A 12,965-nucleotide genomic window follows, 5' to 3' on the forward strand; every position below is an offset into this window, starting at 1 on the left:
ATACAAAGCAGTCTAGAAACAGGAATTCTCTCCTATTTTCCAAGTAACAAAGACAAATAATAAAGTGCAAGGATTCACCCACTTTTTCTACTTTGCCTATTGTGATTTTTGCCTTGGATTCTTTTAAACGTACCTAATGTGCTAGATTGGTTTCAAGCAGAGGACTGCAATACGCAGTGATTAAAGGGGGGGTTCAGAGGTCAATCGCTTCTGAGCCACTTGTTTAATCAGAGAAGTCCTTATAACCCGATAGCAAAGCATTTGCTATGAAGCTGGAGGCTTAATCACTAAAATCTTTCCAGTAGGAGTAATGTCAGGCTTCTTGTGAATTTGGAGAGCTACATTTGAAACTTCTTGACAGGCTGATGGCCCAGACACTCCGGTTTCTGTGCGGTGCTATTTTTATAATTTAATCCATCAGCAAAAATCAGATATTGTTGAATCCCAGACTGATTTTGAAGCAAGGCTACTCACTTAAAAGGGGGTTATACAGTTTCATGACTGAATGGGTATTGGCAAAGGTGTTTCTCAGACTCTCTACCTGCATCGAAGGACCATATATAAATAAGCTTTACAACCAGGGTTTTAGACTGTCCTTCTCACCACCGTGGGATTCTACGCGCACGTTTTAAATCTATGATCCATAAGTGGACCAATCCGTGGTGCCGATTACCCTATGAATCCTTACTGACCGACTCGTCTCATCTCTTTTAGTGAGCAACAGAATACAGAGAAACACACACCAGTGGCTAGAAGGATGTCACTGTCTCTCTTTCAAATGGCAATCAAGGTACAATACAGCTTGCAATGTGACATGACCTGAAGAGCAGACCCCCAAGAGAAGGCATGGCGGGGACAAGGCAATGGACCACAGCTCGGATGCCTGGCTGTCAATCAGGATACAAAAGAAAGCCAGAGAAAGTGCTGTATTTATTGTTGTTGCCTCCGTGGGCTTTGCCTCCATCCAGTTTGACATAGACTTCGTCTCCCGAGTCCAGGTGGAGCACTACACTGTTGCTGGCGTAGTCATAATTCTGGTCCGCATCCTGAGCAATGGCGCTGGCACGCACCTGCAAAGCACAACATGCCAAGAAGGAAGAGGGGTTCAGATCTCTGTCCTGTAAATCCCCCAAACCAGGGGTGGGCAAATGTGGCCCTTTTACAACCTGTGGACTTCAACTCCCGGAATTCCTGAGACAGCCAAGGTGGTTCAGGAATTCTGGGAGTTGAAGTCCACAGGTCATAAAGGGGTCATATTTGCCCACCCCTGCCCCAAACCACCATTGCACAGCTCACCCCCCTCTTTTCTCTGTCACCAGGATTTTTATTTATAATAAAACCATAATAAAATCACCATAACATGGAGCCATAGAATTGCAATGGGATCGATGTTAGGATTTGATATCTAAGGGAGCTCAGCTAACCATCTAACTGCTTCTGGTATGGCTGTGGTGAGATCATCCCAGGTGCCTTGAAATTTCCTGAGAGGACATTCTTGAACTATATGTGTTGTAGCTTCTTCCGCTCCACTCCAGTGGCATTGCAGGCTCTCGACCATTCCCCACTTAAAGGGCTTTGCCTTTCTAGCATGTCTTGTCCTGATTCTGTTCAGGTGGCTCCATGTTTTTTGGGGAGACTGCATTCCTGGAAGTGGTTTTGTTGGATTTGTGTGATCTGTTTGGTTGTGGCTATTAAAAGTTGTCCATCTTAATCACCCAAAGGTGCTTTTTCAAGTGGCAACTGGACTTCCTGGTTTTTCTTTGAAGGCATTTCGCTTCTCATCCGAGAAGTTTCTTCAGCTCCAGGAAGTCCAGTTGCCTCTTGAAAAAGCACCTTTGGGACAACCATGACCTGGATGACTGAGAATCTCCATAGACATTTAGCGGTGCACTTTTGGATGAACACCCTTCAAATGGTGCGGTAGTATGGAAGCATTTTAATCACCATTTCTTCATCTAGATTGTAAGACTGTGGTGTATTATTCTAAATTGGTTTCCTAGATTTAAGCCTGATGAGCGATAGAGAGTCTAATATTTTATGTATTAGAAGAGCTCTAGGAGCCAATGGCATATTTATCTTGCCATGGGCTCCTAGAGATGCCATTGGGATATCACTCCTTATATGCAAGTCCTGTTAAGTAAGCCCAGGGGTTCTTTTCTCCAGATGCCAATGATCAATAAGGCAGTGATATGTCCCAGCATGTCAAATTTAAAGCCTAAAGTGTTTGAACAACCCCCCCCCAAATGGTTCCTAAGTTGAAAAGGAAGACAAAGTTCCAGAGCTATCCGCTTGCATCAAATTGCTTTATTCTGATCCTCCCTTGATATTAATCTCTACCTTTGTCTCCTGCTCACATCTATTTCATTTCCATCACAGCCTCCCCCCTCCTTTGACTCCTTTTTATTTTCCAGCCAACCGTTTCTTAAGTTTTGCTCCTTGTTCATTCCTATTAATAATCATCTCCATCATGCATACATATTCTTTTTTTTTCTCTTAATCAGCCTTCTGAAAAAGAACACCAAATGTGACAGTAGAAGACACACAATTTAACCTCTTCTCAGGGAAGATTTTTTTTTTCACTTGTCCTTTTGCAACCCATCCTGGCTCTTTGTTAAAGTCTTCAATGACAAGAGATTCTCTAATTTCTCCAAGCCTTTTCTGTCTCACCTCTTTTCCCAAGCTAGCTTTTTAAATCCCCTTTCCCATCTGTCTGCCTCTCCTCTTTCAGCACCATCATTTCTATCTACTACTCCATTATCTTTGGACTTTCCATCAGCTTTCCCAATTTTATCACTCGGTTAATCTGGTTTATTTTATTCCGGTAAGGTTTATTTTAAAGTTTTCTTGCCGCTTTATCCAATCATCCTATTTTTGACAAAACCATAATAATGCAAAAGATGATACCCCACTTTTATGTACCTTTATGTACAACTTAGTTGTAGCTTTCACTCCTCTGAGCAAAGTTGGAGACAGATGTGCTTAGCTTTGTTTTGCTAATTCCAGGGCAACTCCTTAGTTAGCCTTTTGCTTCTTTAGTTTAAACTCTTACATTTCTTTTACAATTATGCAAAAATCCAATACCATTGTAGCAGTAATAGGGTGAAAACACTTATCTTTTTAGCCTTTTCTATAACCAGCTTAATTGTGCATGAAATCAGTTGTTGGACTCCACATCCAATTGCTTTTTCTTGATCTTCTCTCTTGTGCCTTTTATTCTCCTCCTTTCTTTATAACGAGCATCATCATTACTTTTCAGTCCCCCAAATTTCATTCTCTTCACCTCCCCGAGTGCATATAAGCACACACCCACCACAACTAATCAATGACTCAAGCCATTATGTGATGAATTATCTTTCCTCCCCCAAAAATTAATGCAATCTGCACCCCTAATTTCCATCATCCTGCAAAACCTAATCTAATTTAGTCTTCCTAATGCTAAAAGAAGCTATCATGAAAGTGTCATAGCATGTATCTGAATGGATTCACATAATAATCTCCAGAGGAGTCACATTTCTGTTGGGGCTAACCACATCTATATAGGGCTCTGTGTTACTTAACACTTTGTGTGTGAGAGAGGGGGGGGAGGGGAGAGAGAAAAGGAAAAATATGTGCCTTGATTTGTAACAATTGCCTGGACAGGTCTATCTTGTTGTTGTTTTGACATTTTTGGAAGTTCTTGCCTTCTTCCTAGTGCTAAAACTGACTAGAACACCCAGTCTCCAAGTTTCTAGCCTAATGTCTTTAACCACTGTCCCAAACTGACTCTACTAATCATGGTCAGAAACAACTATAATTTATTAGTTGAATACAGCAGGGATTTTCCTTTTGCCTCCAGGCAACAGACAAACAGTGTATGCACAAACCTGAGTGTGAGATTTTGAGAATGAGTTTTATTTATTGGTTACACCACAATCTACACATACTCCCTACCCAGTGGGCTTTAGGGAGCTATCCATGGTTCTGGAAAAGAATTTGTGGGGACCTGCCAGCAAAACAAGTAAAGCCATAGAATAAACTACAGGTGTAGAGGTTTCTAGGACATGACTGAAAATGGTGGGAATATCTTTTTTCTTCATCCTCTATACTGAAAAGATTTGTGGGTTAAAAAAAACAAGATGATGGCATTTTTCCATTTTTGGGTCAAAGAAACATGTGTACACACATGCAAAAACGTGTGTGTGTTCTGTGGGTCTAATCTGTGTATACAGACATACAACACACACATACAAACAAACACACTCCATATCAAAATCTTATCACACTCCATATCAAAATCAAATAATAATCCAGGATATGATACTACACAAAAGGAGAAGATAGCGGCCATGGGAGAAAGAAATCTTATGACAATAGAAGTCAGATTGGTAAAGTTCATCAAGAAGCACTAAAATTTTTACAATCAGCATTTTTAGGGTCTCCCATGACTAAGAGATAATGTTTTATTTTAAAAAAATATAAAACAGAGACTATTATGATGACATTAGCAGAGCCCTACTGGGGTATGTCAGAGACCATTCAACTAGTGCAACAATATTTTTATTCTTTGTTCATAATCTTAGCAACTACAGTGGAGAGGTATATTGCTCTCATACTATTTATCCAAGTGGGCATGATGGTTAATATTTATTGATATCTGTATGCACCCTGATTTCACTGCAATTCCATTACAAAACTTGTGGCCATCAACACACAAATCCAGAAATTAATGTTTAAACCCACAATAATATTAAAAATGTTCTAGGAAATCAATTCTTGGTAGGCCAAAAGAAGATACTGGCTGAGCTCAGGCTTTCAACTGAAGTGACAGTCCCTGGCATGGAGAGAAAATAATACTTCCCTTTCCGCCTATAGCATACAATAATATAGAGAATGTCTTCCCCTTCCTTGCAGGTCTATGCTTCAGTTCTATTCTGGAGTCCAAAAATTGGATTCAGGATAGAAAACTCATTAAAGCAAAGCCTGGCCTTGAATGATGAACTCCAGGCCATCATCATCATCATCATCATCATCATCATCATCATCATCATGCAATTAGAGCTTGACAAAGTCAAATTTAGTGTTTCTATCACAGAAAGGAATCCCAGAGAAAAAGAGAAGTAAACCTAAAATTCTAATAATCGGTAATAGTGTTTCCCTGTCTAATTTGGCTAGTGGCTATGTAATGTACAGAGCACAAGTTTCTATAGTTGCATCACATGATAAAGGGTTACTTTACTTTATATCTAGATGTATTTTTGTTTAACCAAAGCCGTATCAAACATTTGTATTTAATAAATAAGCAAATAAATACAATTTCAACATACTGGAGAAATATATGGGGCCTTTTCTAAAAAGAGCAACATTGGACTTCTGGGGAAGAAATGGTGAACTGAAAATGGCTCCTTTACAAATGGAGATGAAAACTCGTCATGGAAGAGCCAGCAAGCAGACCAAGCTCTTTGAAAGTCCTGTTCAAACAAGAAGATGACTTGGATCACTCACAATTCTACAGACAGTTCCTCCTCATGAGGACATTGTGGGACAGAAGCTGTAGGTGCTCTTCAGAAGTTGTGGTTTTTTAAGAACACATTGGACAACTATTTGTCTGAAATGGTGTAGGGTTTCCTGCTTGAGCAAGGGTTGGACTAGAAGACCTCCAAGTTCTTTTCCAACTCTGATATTCTTTTATTCTGACAGATGTCTCCCATGGCTTTAGAGCTCTTGGAGACAACAGAACACCATCTCCACCCAAATTGTGGTCAGAGTCTTAATGGACCCTGGGTTACATATTTCCTTTCTAATCATTTTTGGAATTGATTGTTCATTGTTTTTCATATATTAGGAATCTTTGTAACGACAAGTTTTCATAACACTAGGTGAATTTCTTTCAGCCCTTAGTGAAAGCTTTAAATGCAAGTTTCAGGCCTTTTTTTTAAAAAAAAACAGCATGAGTGTGATTAAAACTTTGATTTTTGGAAAGTGAAGAACTGACTAAGGATCCAGATGGATTTGGAAGGATTTCTTTTGAAATTAAATATAACAATGAATATTGCATCCAATTTTGGTTGCCACAATATAAAAAAGATGTTGAGACTCTAGAAAGAGTGCAGAGAAGAGCAACAAAGATGATTAGGGGACTCAAGGATAAAACATATAAAGAACGGTTGCTGGAACTGGATATGTCTAGTCTTATGAAAAGAAGGACTAGGGGAGACATGATAGCAGTGTTCCTATATCTCAGGGGCTGCCAAAAAGAAGAGGGAGTCAAGTTATTCTCCAAAACACCTGAGGATAGAACAAGAAGTAATGGGTGGAAACTAATCAAGGAGAGAAGCAACTTAGAACTAAGGAGAAATTTCCTTACAGTTAGAACAATTAATCAGTGGAACAACTTGCCTCTAGAAGTTGTGAATGTTTCAACACTGGACGTTTTAAAGAAGAGATTAGATAATCATTTGTCTGAAGTGGTGTAGGGTTTCCTGCCTAAGCAGAGGGTTGGACTAGAAGACCTCCAAGGTCCCTTCCAACTGTTATTCTATTCTATTCTAATCCTTCCTATGGGGAAATGCTGTTGTTTTGAATTCTAACACACACACAAAAGAATGGACATTGAAGGTTGGAACTGAAGATTACATTTAAAGGAAAAGAACACTTAAATTTGATTTACTAATGCCCAGCAAAACAAGATTATTTAACATTGGAGGATATTTGTGAACAATGGAACAAAAAGTTCATTTTAAGAGTGTCTGCCACTATAGATAGATTATAATGGAAGATGATATGGAAGAACTACTTTTGAAGGTAGATTTAAAAATGACAGATTACAAGAAATATATGAAAAGTTTCTACACAGGATAAGCAAATGAAACAAACTAATGTCATAGTAATTAAAAGGGAGATATACAAATAACAAACCAAAAGGATAACTTTTCCATATTGGATTTACCAAAAAGACTTGTTAAATTTTTAAAGAATTTTATGAGATGTATAAAGAAAAAAATTAAAAGAAATAAAATTCAAGGATATTATTTGAAGTTATTAAATATTATGTTCTTTAAAATTAAAAGGAAGGAATTATAGTTGGTTTATTTGATCAAGGTTAAAATAGATATGTTGGTCTCTCTGGTACTCTTCAGTCGTCTTTGCTGACATCAGACCTGAACAAAAAGGCTTTAAGGGTTTGTTTATGAGATATTGGAGAAGAGATAATTTGTGGTATTTTAAGAGAAGGTGGTAAGTTGTTAACATTGTTTATACTGTGATGAAGGGGGAATAATTTCTTTATATATTTCTTTTCTTTTTCTTCACTATATATTCCTATTTTTTTCTTTTAATTTTATTTTTTTCTGCACTTCCTATTTTTTCTTTTTAATTCTTTTTGTTTTTCAGTTTGCATCTTTAGTTGTAATTATTGTACATGATAAAAGCGACAGCATCAGCCTGTCTCTCCACACATTATTCACCTGCACTCTTCTACAAACAGTAGTAAATGAGCCATCCATTACACTCTCTCAATTCAGCATTCTCACAGGGTTGCTGTAATGGAAGTAAAATGGAGAAACCTGTGTACTATAAGTTGCCTTGAATTACAAGAGAAAAGGCAGAATATTAAACAAATAGGGATTTGCCAACATCCCAAGATGTGTTTTTTTCTCACAACTAGGGACATGGCATAGTAGAGCCATAGACATAATCATAGTTATCTTTTCAGGAACCATAAATATTACTATGTTTACATTACTATATTACTCCTAAATGTTACTACTAGAATAAGATATATCCATTAATGAATGGCTATATTTGGGGGGCAAATATAACATCTGCTCCAGACTTTGCTGATTCTTAACTGGATATATAACTGCCTGTTAGATAAAAAAAATTGTATCTCAGGTGGCATCACGAAATATCTCACCTCCCTTCCAATCCCCACTCCCCAATCCTGCTCTCTTGCTTGTTATTGCATGCATGTCATGGATAATAAATCATAAAGTCATTGATCAAACATCCCTAAGTCTTAAGTGCCACATATTGGTAGAAAGGATTCTCTGCTAAAGGTTTTTTCCCTTCCCTGATATGAGTATGCCTGCATCCCTAACTTAGTGGTAAGACCTGAACGAGCAAAGGTCTCTGTGAAAGAGCCTAAATGACTTTTTCCACTGATGAGTTCAACTGTTTTCCCTCCAGTCTCCAGTCAGCAGAAATGACATCAGCTTCAGGGTTTCAGTTGTCAGTTCCTATCCTCTATTAATGTCTCTGACTTCTCTCCAAGGTAAAGTGTGACAAAGCCTTACAGATTTTGCATATCTCAATCCTATCCTTGGACAGTGTTTGCAATGGGGGAAAGAGTACTTCATTATCGATTTGGTTAAGCCTGATTCATCATTGGGCTACAGACAAGATGAAGGCAGTGACTGCAGAATACTTCAGGGGGATAAAAGATGTTTGCCAGGGTGCGTTTGTGCCTCAGTTAGGTGCAAACAGAGAACAATCTTTTTCTCTAAATTCACAAATCTAAATGGCAGAAGTGGAAAGAGAGAGATGTGTTAACTATAATGCCATTATTAAAAAAAAAAAAATCCTATAGTATAATGTTGGAAGAAACTTCAAATTTTTCCTAGTCCAAATCCTGATGAAGTAAGAAAGCCACTAGTACTACAATGCTCCCTCCCCCCTGCTTAAATCCCCCATCTTTCTAAAATGAAGTCTCCTGGATAGGAAGGAAGTTCCTGGATAGTAAGTTAGGCACTTGCTCTCCTTGAACTGAAATTGTCCTGCCAGGTACCATCCCTCATTCCATTGGAAGGAGATCCTGACATTTAAAGATAAGAAAGGAAACTTGGCCTTCAAAAATGACATTTAGAATAGGAAGAAGGGACTAAATTATTCACCTGAAGGAAGAACAGCTGCATAGACACACACACCGTAAAAATGATTTCCTGAAAATCTAACTACATGTGACATTTAACACACAAGTACAGCCTAACAAACATTCCCCTTTCTTTTCCCTGGAGAAAAAAGACATTATGCGGAGAGGGAAACTTGGCAATTACTAAAAGAGAATTTCAAAGGGGTTTTTTTATTTTATTTTTAACCTGGAATTACCTAGCATGGATTGTCACAAGACTCTCCAAAATTCCTGAGTTCTGGAACTCCAGTCTTTCTTTAGTCGTATGGATAATGGTCCTTAGATCCCACACCATGTTGTACATGTCAGTTCAGCCAGGGGCAAAGCTGTACAAAGTCAGTGAGCTGCAACCAGTTTTAAAATCTAAGAAAGGATGCTTTGGTCTTGGTAGACCTTATTAGCAAAAGATAATTATCAGTTTAAAATGGAAGAGGAGAGCACACAGTACTTTAAAAAGGCATTTGTGGGGATAAAACTGCAAGACTGTGGGAGCATCTGTAAATAAAGTCACCTGTAGTTCAGAAGGGTAAATGAAGAAAGAAAGTTGGTCTTTCTTTTCAATTGCCTTAATCTTCAAATTATGGGGAGCAACATTGTGAATGCTTAAGATCTGGGTTCACCTTCTAGTTCATTGGTGATTTGGGAGCTTCTTGAGTCAAAATCTCCCCATCAACAATGGCCAAATGTTCTACTTTTGGAATCCCATGGAGATCCCTTTAGACCAAGAGTCCTCGCAGCCTTTTCACAGATGCAAGCTAGCTTTTCAAGTATTGCAGGTTTCTTTTTGTAATGTTTTGGGATGGGAAATGAGATTGAAAATAAGTTCTGCTGTGCTGTGTACCAAGAAGCTCCAAAGTGGATTTTATATTTCCACGTGGCTGAATTTCCCACACACACCCTTTTTTTTTTTTTTTCCTTTTCCAAGCCAATAAATGCCCAATTTAGGCTAGAGCAGGGGTCTCTCCAACCTTGGCAACTTGAAGACGTGTGGACTTCAACTCCCAGAATTCCTCAGCCAGCAAAGCAATTCTGGGAATTGAAGTCCACACGTCTTCAAAGTTGCCAAGGTTGGAGATCCCTGGGCTAGAGCATCTGTCCTCACATGCCTCCCTTTTAGCACGTGGTAACTCCACCCCGGAGCCACGCCCCAGCCCAACAGGTCTGCCTAGGGTCGCACCCACCTGGCCGTTCTTGCAGAGGTCTGCCCACATGCTGGTGCCGTCCCCGCCGCGCATGAGGATGTGGTAGGTGAAGAAGTAGATGCCGCGCACCTGGCAGGTGAACTTCCCCGTGCTGGGCTCGTAGTGGTTCCCCAAGTTGGTCACCACGTCGTCGAATTTGAGCACCTCGTAGCCCTCGTGGGGGCTCTTCAGGCCCACGTAGAAGGCGATCCTGGGGCCGCTGAAGACAGCGCTCAGGGCACCGGTTATCTCGCCTCCCGGCGGCGGGCTGCTACTGCCACTCACGCCCGACCCGGCTACTCCGACTGTAGTCGCTGCTCCGGGCGGTCCGATTCGGGACATCGATAGGCCCGGCAGTCCCGGCTTCCCCGAATCCCCCCTCTCTCCAGGGGGACCCCTCGGACCCGGAGGGCCCGGTTCCCCAGGAGGCCCCCTTGGTCCCGGTTTGCCCGGGCGCCCAGGATCGCCCTTGGGTCCCTGGAAGAAGGGCGGCAGGGGAGACGGCGGGTGGGCGCTCAGCTCCTGCAGGGCCTCCAGAGCGGCGGTGCTCCCGGGACGGCCGGAGGGTCCGGCGGCCACGCTGCTGGCGCTGTAGGGGTCGCAGATCATGCGGCAGGTGCCCATCATCTCGTAGTGAGCGCGGGTGGCGGAGGGCGCCTGCAGCAGGATGGGAATGGCGATGAGCAGGATGAGGCCCATGGCCAGGGCGAGCCCGACGGCGGCGACCAGACGCTTCCTCCTCTGCCAGAACCGGCCCACGAGCGCCAACAGGTCTTCCTCGTCAGGCGAGGGAATGGTGACTTCTTTGGACGGCGATTCTGCCTGCGGGGTGGGGAGAGGCAGAGAAAAGAAAAGCGGTCAGGGCCGGGCGAGAGAACTCTTACTTTCCAGCCCGGCTGCTCTTCATTCGACTCCCTGTAGAGCGGCAGAAGGAAAAACGAAAGAGGCGGCGGCGGTGCCGTCCATCCCTCCAGATGAGAGGAGAGCCCGGACGGGCTGACATAAAAGCAGCCGAGCCGAAGCCAGCTCCCTCTTTCCCCCCCCCCCCACCCCTCCTCCTCCTTCTCCTCCTCCTCTTCTTCCTCTCCTCCTCCTCCTCCTCCTCTTCCTCTCCTCTTCCTCCTCCTCCTCCTCCTCTTCCTCTCCTCCTCCTCCTCTTCCTCTCCTCTTCCTCTCCTCTTCCTCCTCCTCCTCCTCCTCTTCCCCTCCTCCTCCTCCTCTTCCTCTCCTCTTCCTCTCCTCTTCCTCCTCCTCCTCCTCCTCTTCCCCTCCTCCTCCTCCTCCTCCTCCTCCTTCCCCGGGGTTGCGGATCCAACTCACACAGGCGCTCCCCGGACCGGTCCCAGATCCAAGCGCGCCGCGCTCCAGTTCCAGCGGACTGGCCAGCTCTCCGGCAGGCAAAGCGGCGCAACGACGCTCCAGCTCGGCCGGTTCTTTAGATCCTCCTCCCTCTCCCCCACCCCCCTCCGCCACTTTGCACGGCAGCCAGAACACCACGTTCCTCCCCTCCCCTCCCCTCCCCTCCGCTTCTACAAGGAGCCAACCGAAAAGAGCCCCCTTGCCTCCTCCGCCTCGCTTTGCGCTCCTCCGGGTTCCTTCCGGGATCCCCCAGAAGTTCCCTCTACCCCCGGGAGAGGCTTCGTCCTCCCTTGACCGACGGCGAGACGCTCATTGTCGAGTGCTTAGCGCAGCTGACGCGCCTTTCCCGTCTCTCTCCCCCATTTCGCGCCCGCCTGTCAGAGCTGGCCCAGCCACCTTCGCGGGGCACGACTCCAGTCCCGGGGAGTCCCATGGGATGGGATGGAGGGCAGACACTCCAGAGGCGCTCCCGTCAGCCTTCCCTCGCCAAGAGAACGGGAGCGCCCGGGCTGCTTGTGGGAAAGGCTCCTTCCTTCCTTCCTTCCTTCCTTCCTTCCTTCCTTCCTTCCTTCCTTCCTTCCTTCCTTCCTTCCTTCCTTCCTTCCTTCGCCACTCCGAGAACTTTGGGCTTTTTCTTCTCTTTCTCTGACCTCTCTGTTCAGCTACCCACCCAACTTGCCTCACCTCAGCCGGTTCGCTCTCTTCCTGGCGCTCTCCCGTTCCCTCTTTCTCCGGGTACCAAGTAGACGGGCGGGACTTGCAAGGAGCGCATCGTCCTAAGGTTGCTTTTCTCTGAACGTCTCTCCTGGATCTCGAGGCAGATTTGCTGGGGGGGGGCTGTACTGGGGAGCTCCGAACCTGCCCTTTGTGCCCGCGCAACGTCTCTTCTTCGCTCTACCGACTTTGACAGAGCTTATTTCCGCCTAAACCCGAGTTTACTGGCTTATTTTAGCCTCGCCTGTTGCGCAAAAACGTATCCGGTGTGGTCAGTCTGAACCTAGGAGCGTCGCGCCAACCCAAGAAATTGATTAATCCCCCCTAAACCCCCGTAGAAGCCTAACAAGGAACACCGCCTATAATCCCACACGGCTTTACCTGTAACGAAGCTTCTCTGAATCCATTGCGGCATGCGTCTGTTAAAAAAAATCGCACCCTGAGTTAAAACCAAGCGCCAAAACAATTTCAGGACTTACCAGGACTGCAGTGCCTCTGACACACGGGGACCAAGAGAGTTGAGGGAGCTCCTTAGCCAAATCTTTCTCTCCATACACCGCTAGAATAACTAATGGTCTCTCCGCATGTTTAGCAGGCCACCCCCTCAGCAGAGCAACAAGGACCAGCGTGTTTTTGTTGTGGCATGGCTTGCTCTAGGCAAAAGCCAACTTTGTGCCACAAGTGAGAAGCTCTTTGGGGATCTGATAGATAGATAGATGATAGATGATAGATGATTGATAGATAGATAGATAGATAGATAGATAGATAGATAGATAGACAGACAGACAGACAGACAGACAGACAGATGATAGATAGATAGATAGATA

General features: G+C 43.6%; 1 protein-coding gene across 2 annotated transcripts; it reads right to left on the reverse strand.

Moving 5' to 3' along the window:
• Nucleotides 1-890: 890 nt before the first annotated feature.
• C1QL2 (complement C1q like 2) lies at nt 891-12,558 on the reverse strand. Of its 2 annotated transcripts, none has more exons than XM_070957050.1 (3): nt 12,520-12,558; nt 10,066-10,887; nt 891-1,070 (listed from the first exon to the last, which is right to left on the reverse strand). In XM_070957050.1, the coding sequence occupies exons 2-3, from the start codon at nt 10,762-10,764 to the stop codon at nt 891-893; spliced, it is 879 nt and encodes a 292-aa protein (XP_070813151.1). In that variant the 5' UTR covers nt 10,765-10,887; nt 12,520-12,558. The 2 variants fall into 2 exon arrangements, with proteins under 2 accessions (XP_070813151.1, XP_070813150.1); XM_070957049.1 differs by lacking the exon at nt 12,520-12,558 and having other exon boundaries at nt 10,066-10,285; nt 10,358-10,764.
• Nucleotides 12,559-12,965: the final 407 nt, after the last annotated feature.

This window comes from Pituophis catenifer, unplaced genomic scaffold, assembly GCF_029215685.1.
Source record: "Pituophis catenifer annectens isolate HBS135680 unplaced genomic scaffold, rPitCat1.0.hap2 SCAF_1, whole genome shotgun sequence".
NCBI lineage: Eukaryota > Metazoa > Chordata > Lepidosauria > Squamata > Colubridae > Pituophis > Pituophis catenifer.

Excerpts from the sequence above, each read along its gene's own strand:
- C1QL2 (XM_070957050.1), bottom strand. The coding sequence starts at position 10,764 with ATGGGCCTCATCCTGCTCATCGCCATTCCCATCCTGCTGCAGGCGCCC. Across the intron at positions 1,071-10,065 it reads ACCTCTGCAAGAACGGCCAG|GTGCGTGCCAGCGCCATTGC; the intron begins GTGGGTGCGACC and ends TGTGCTTTGCAG.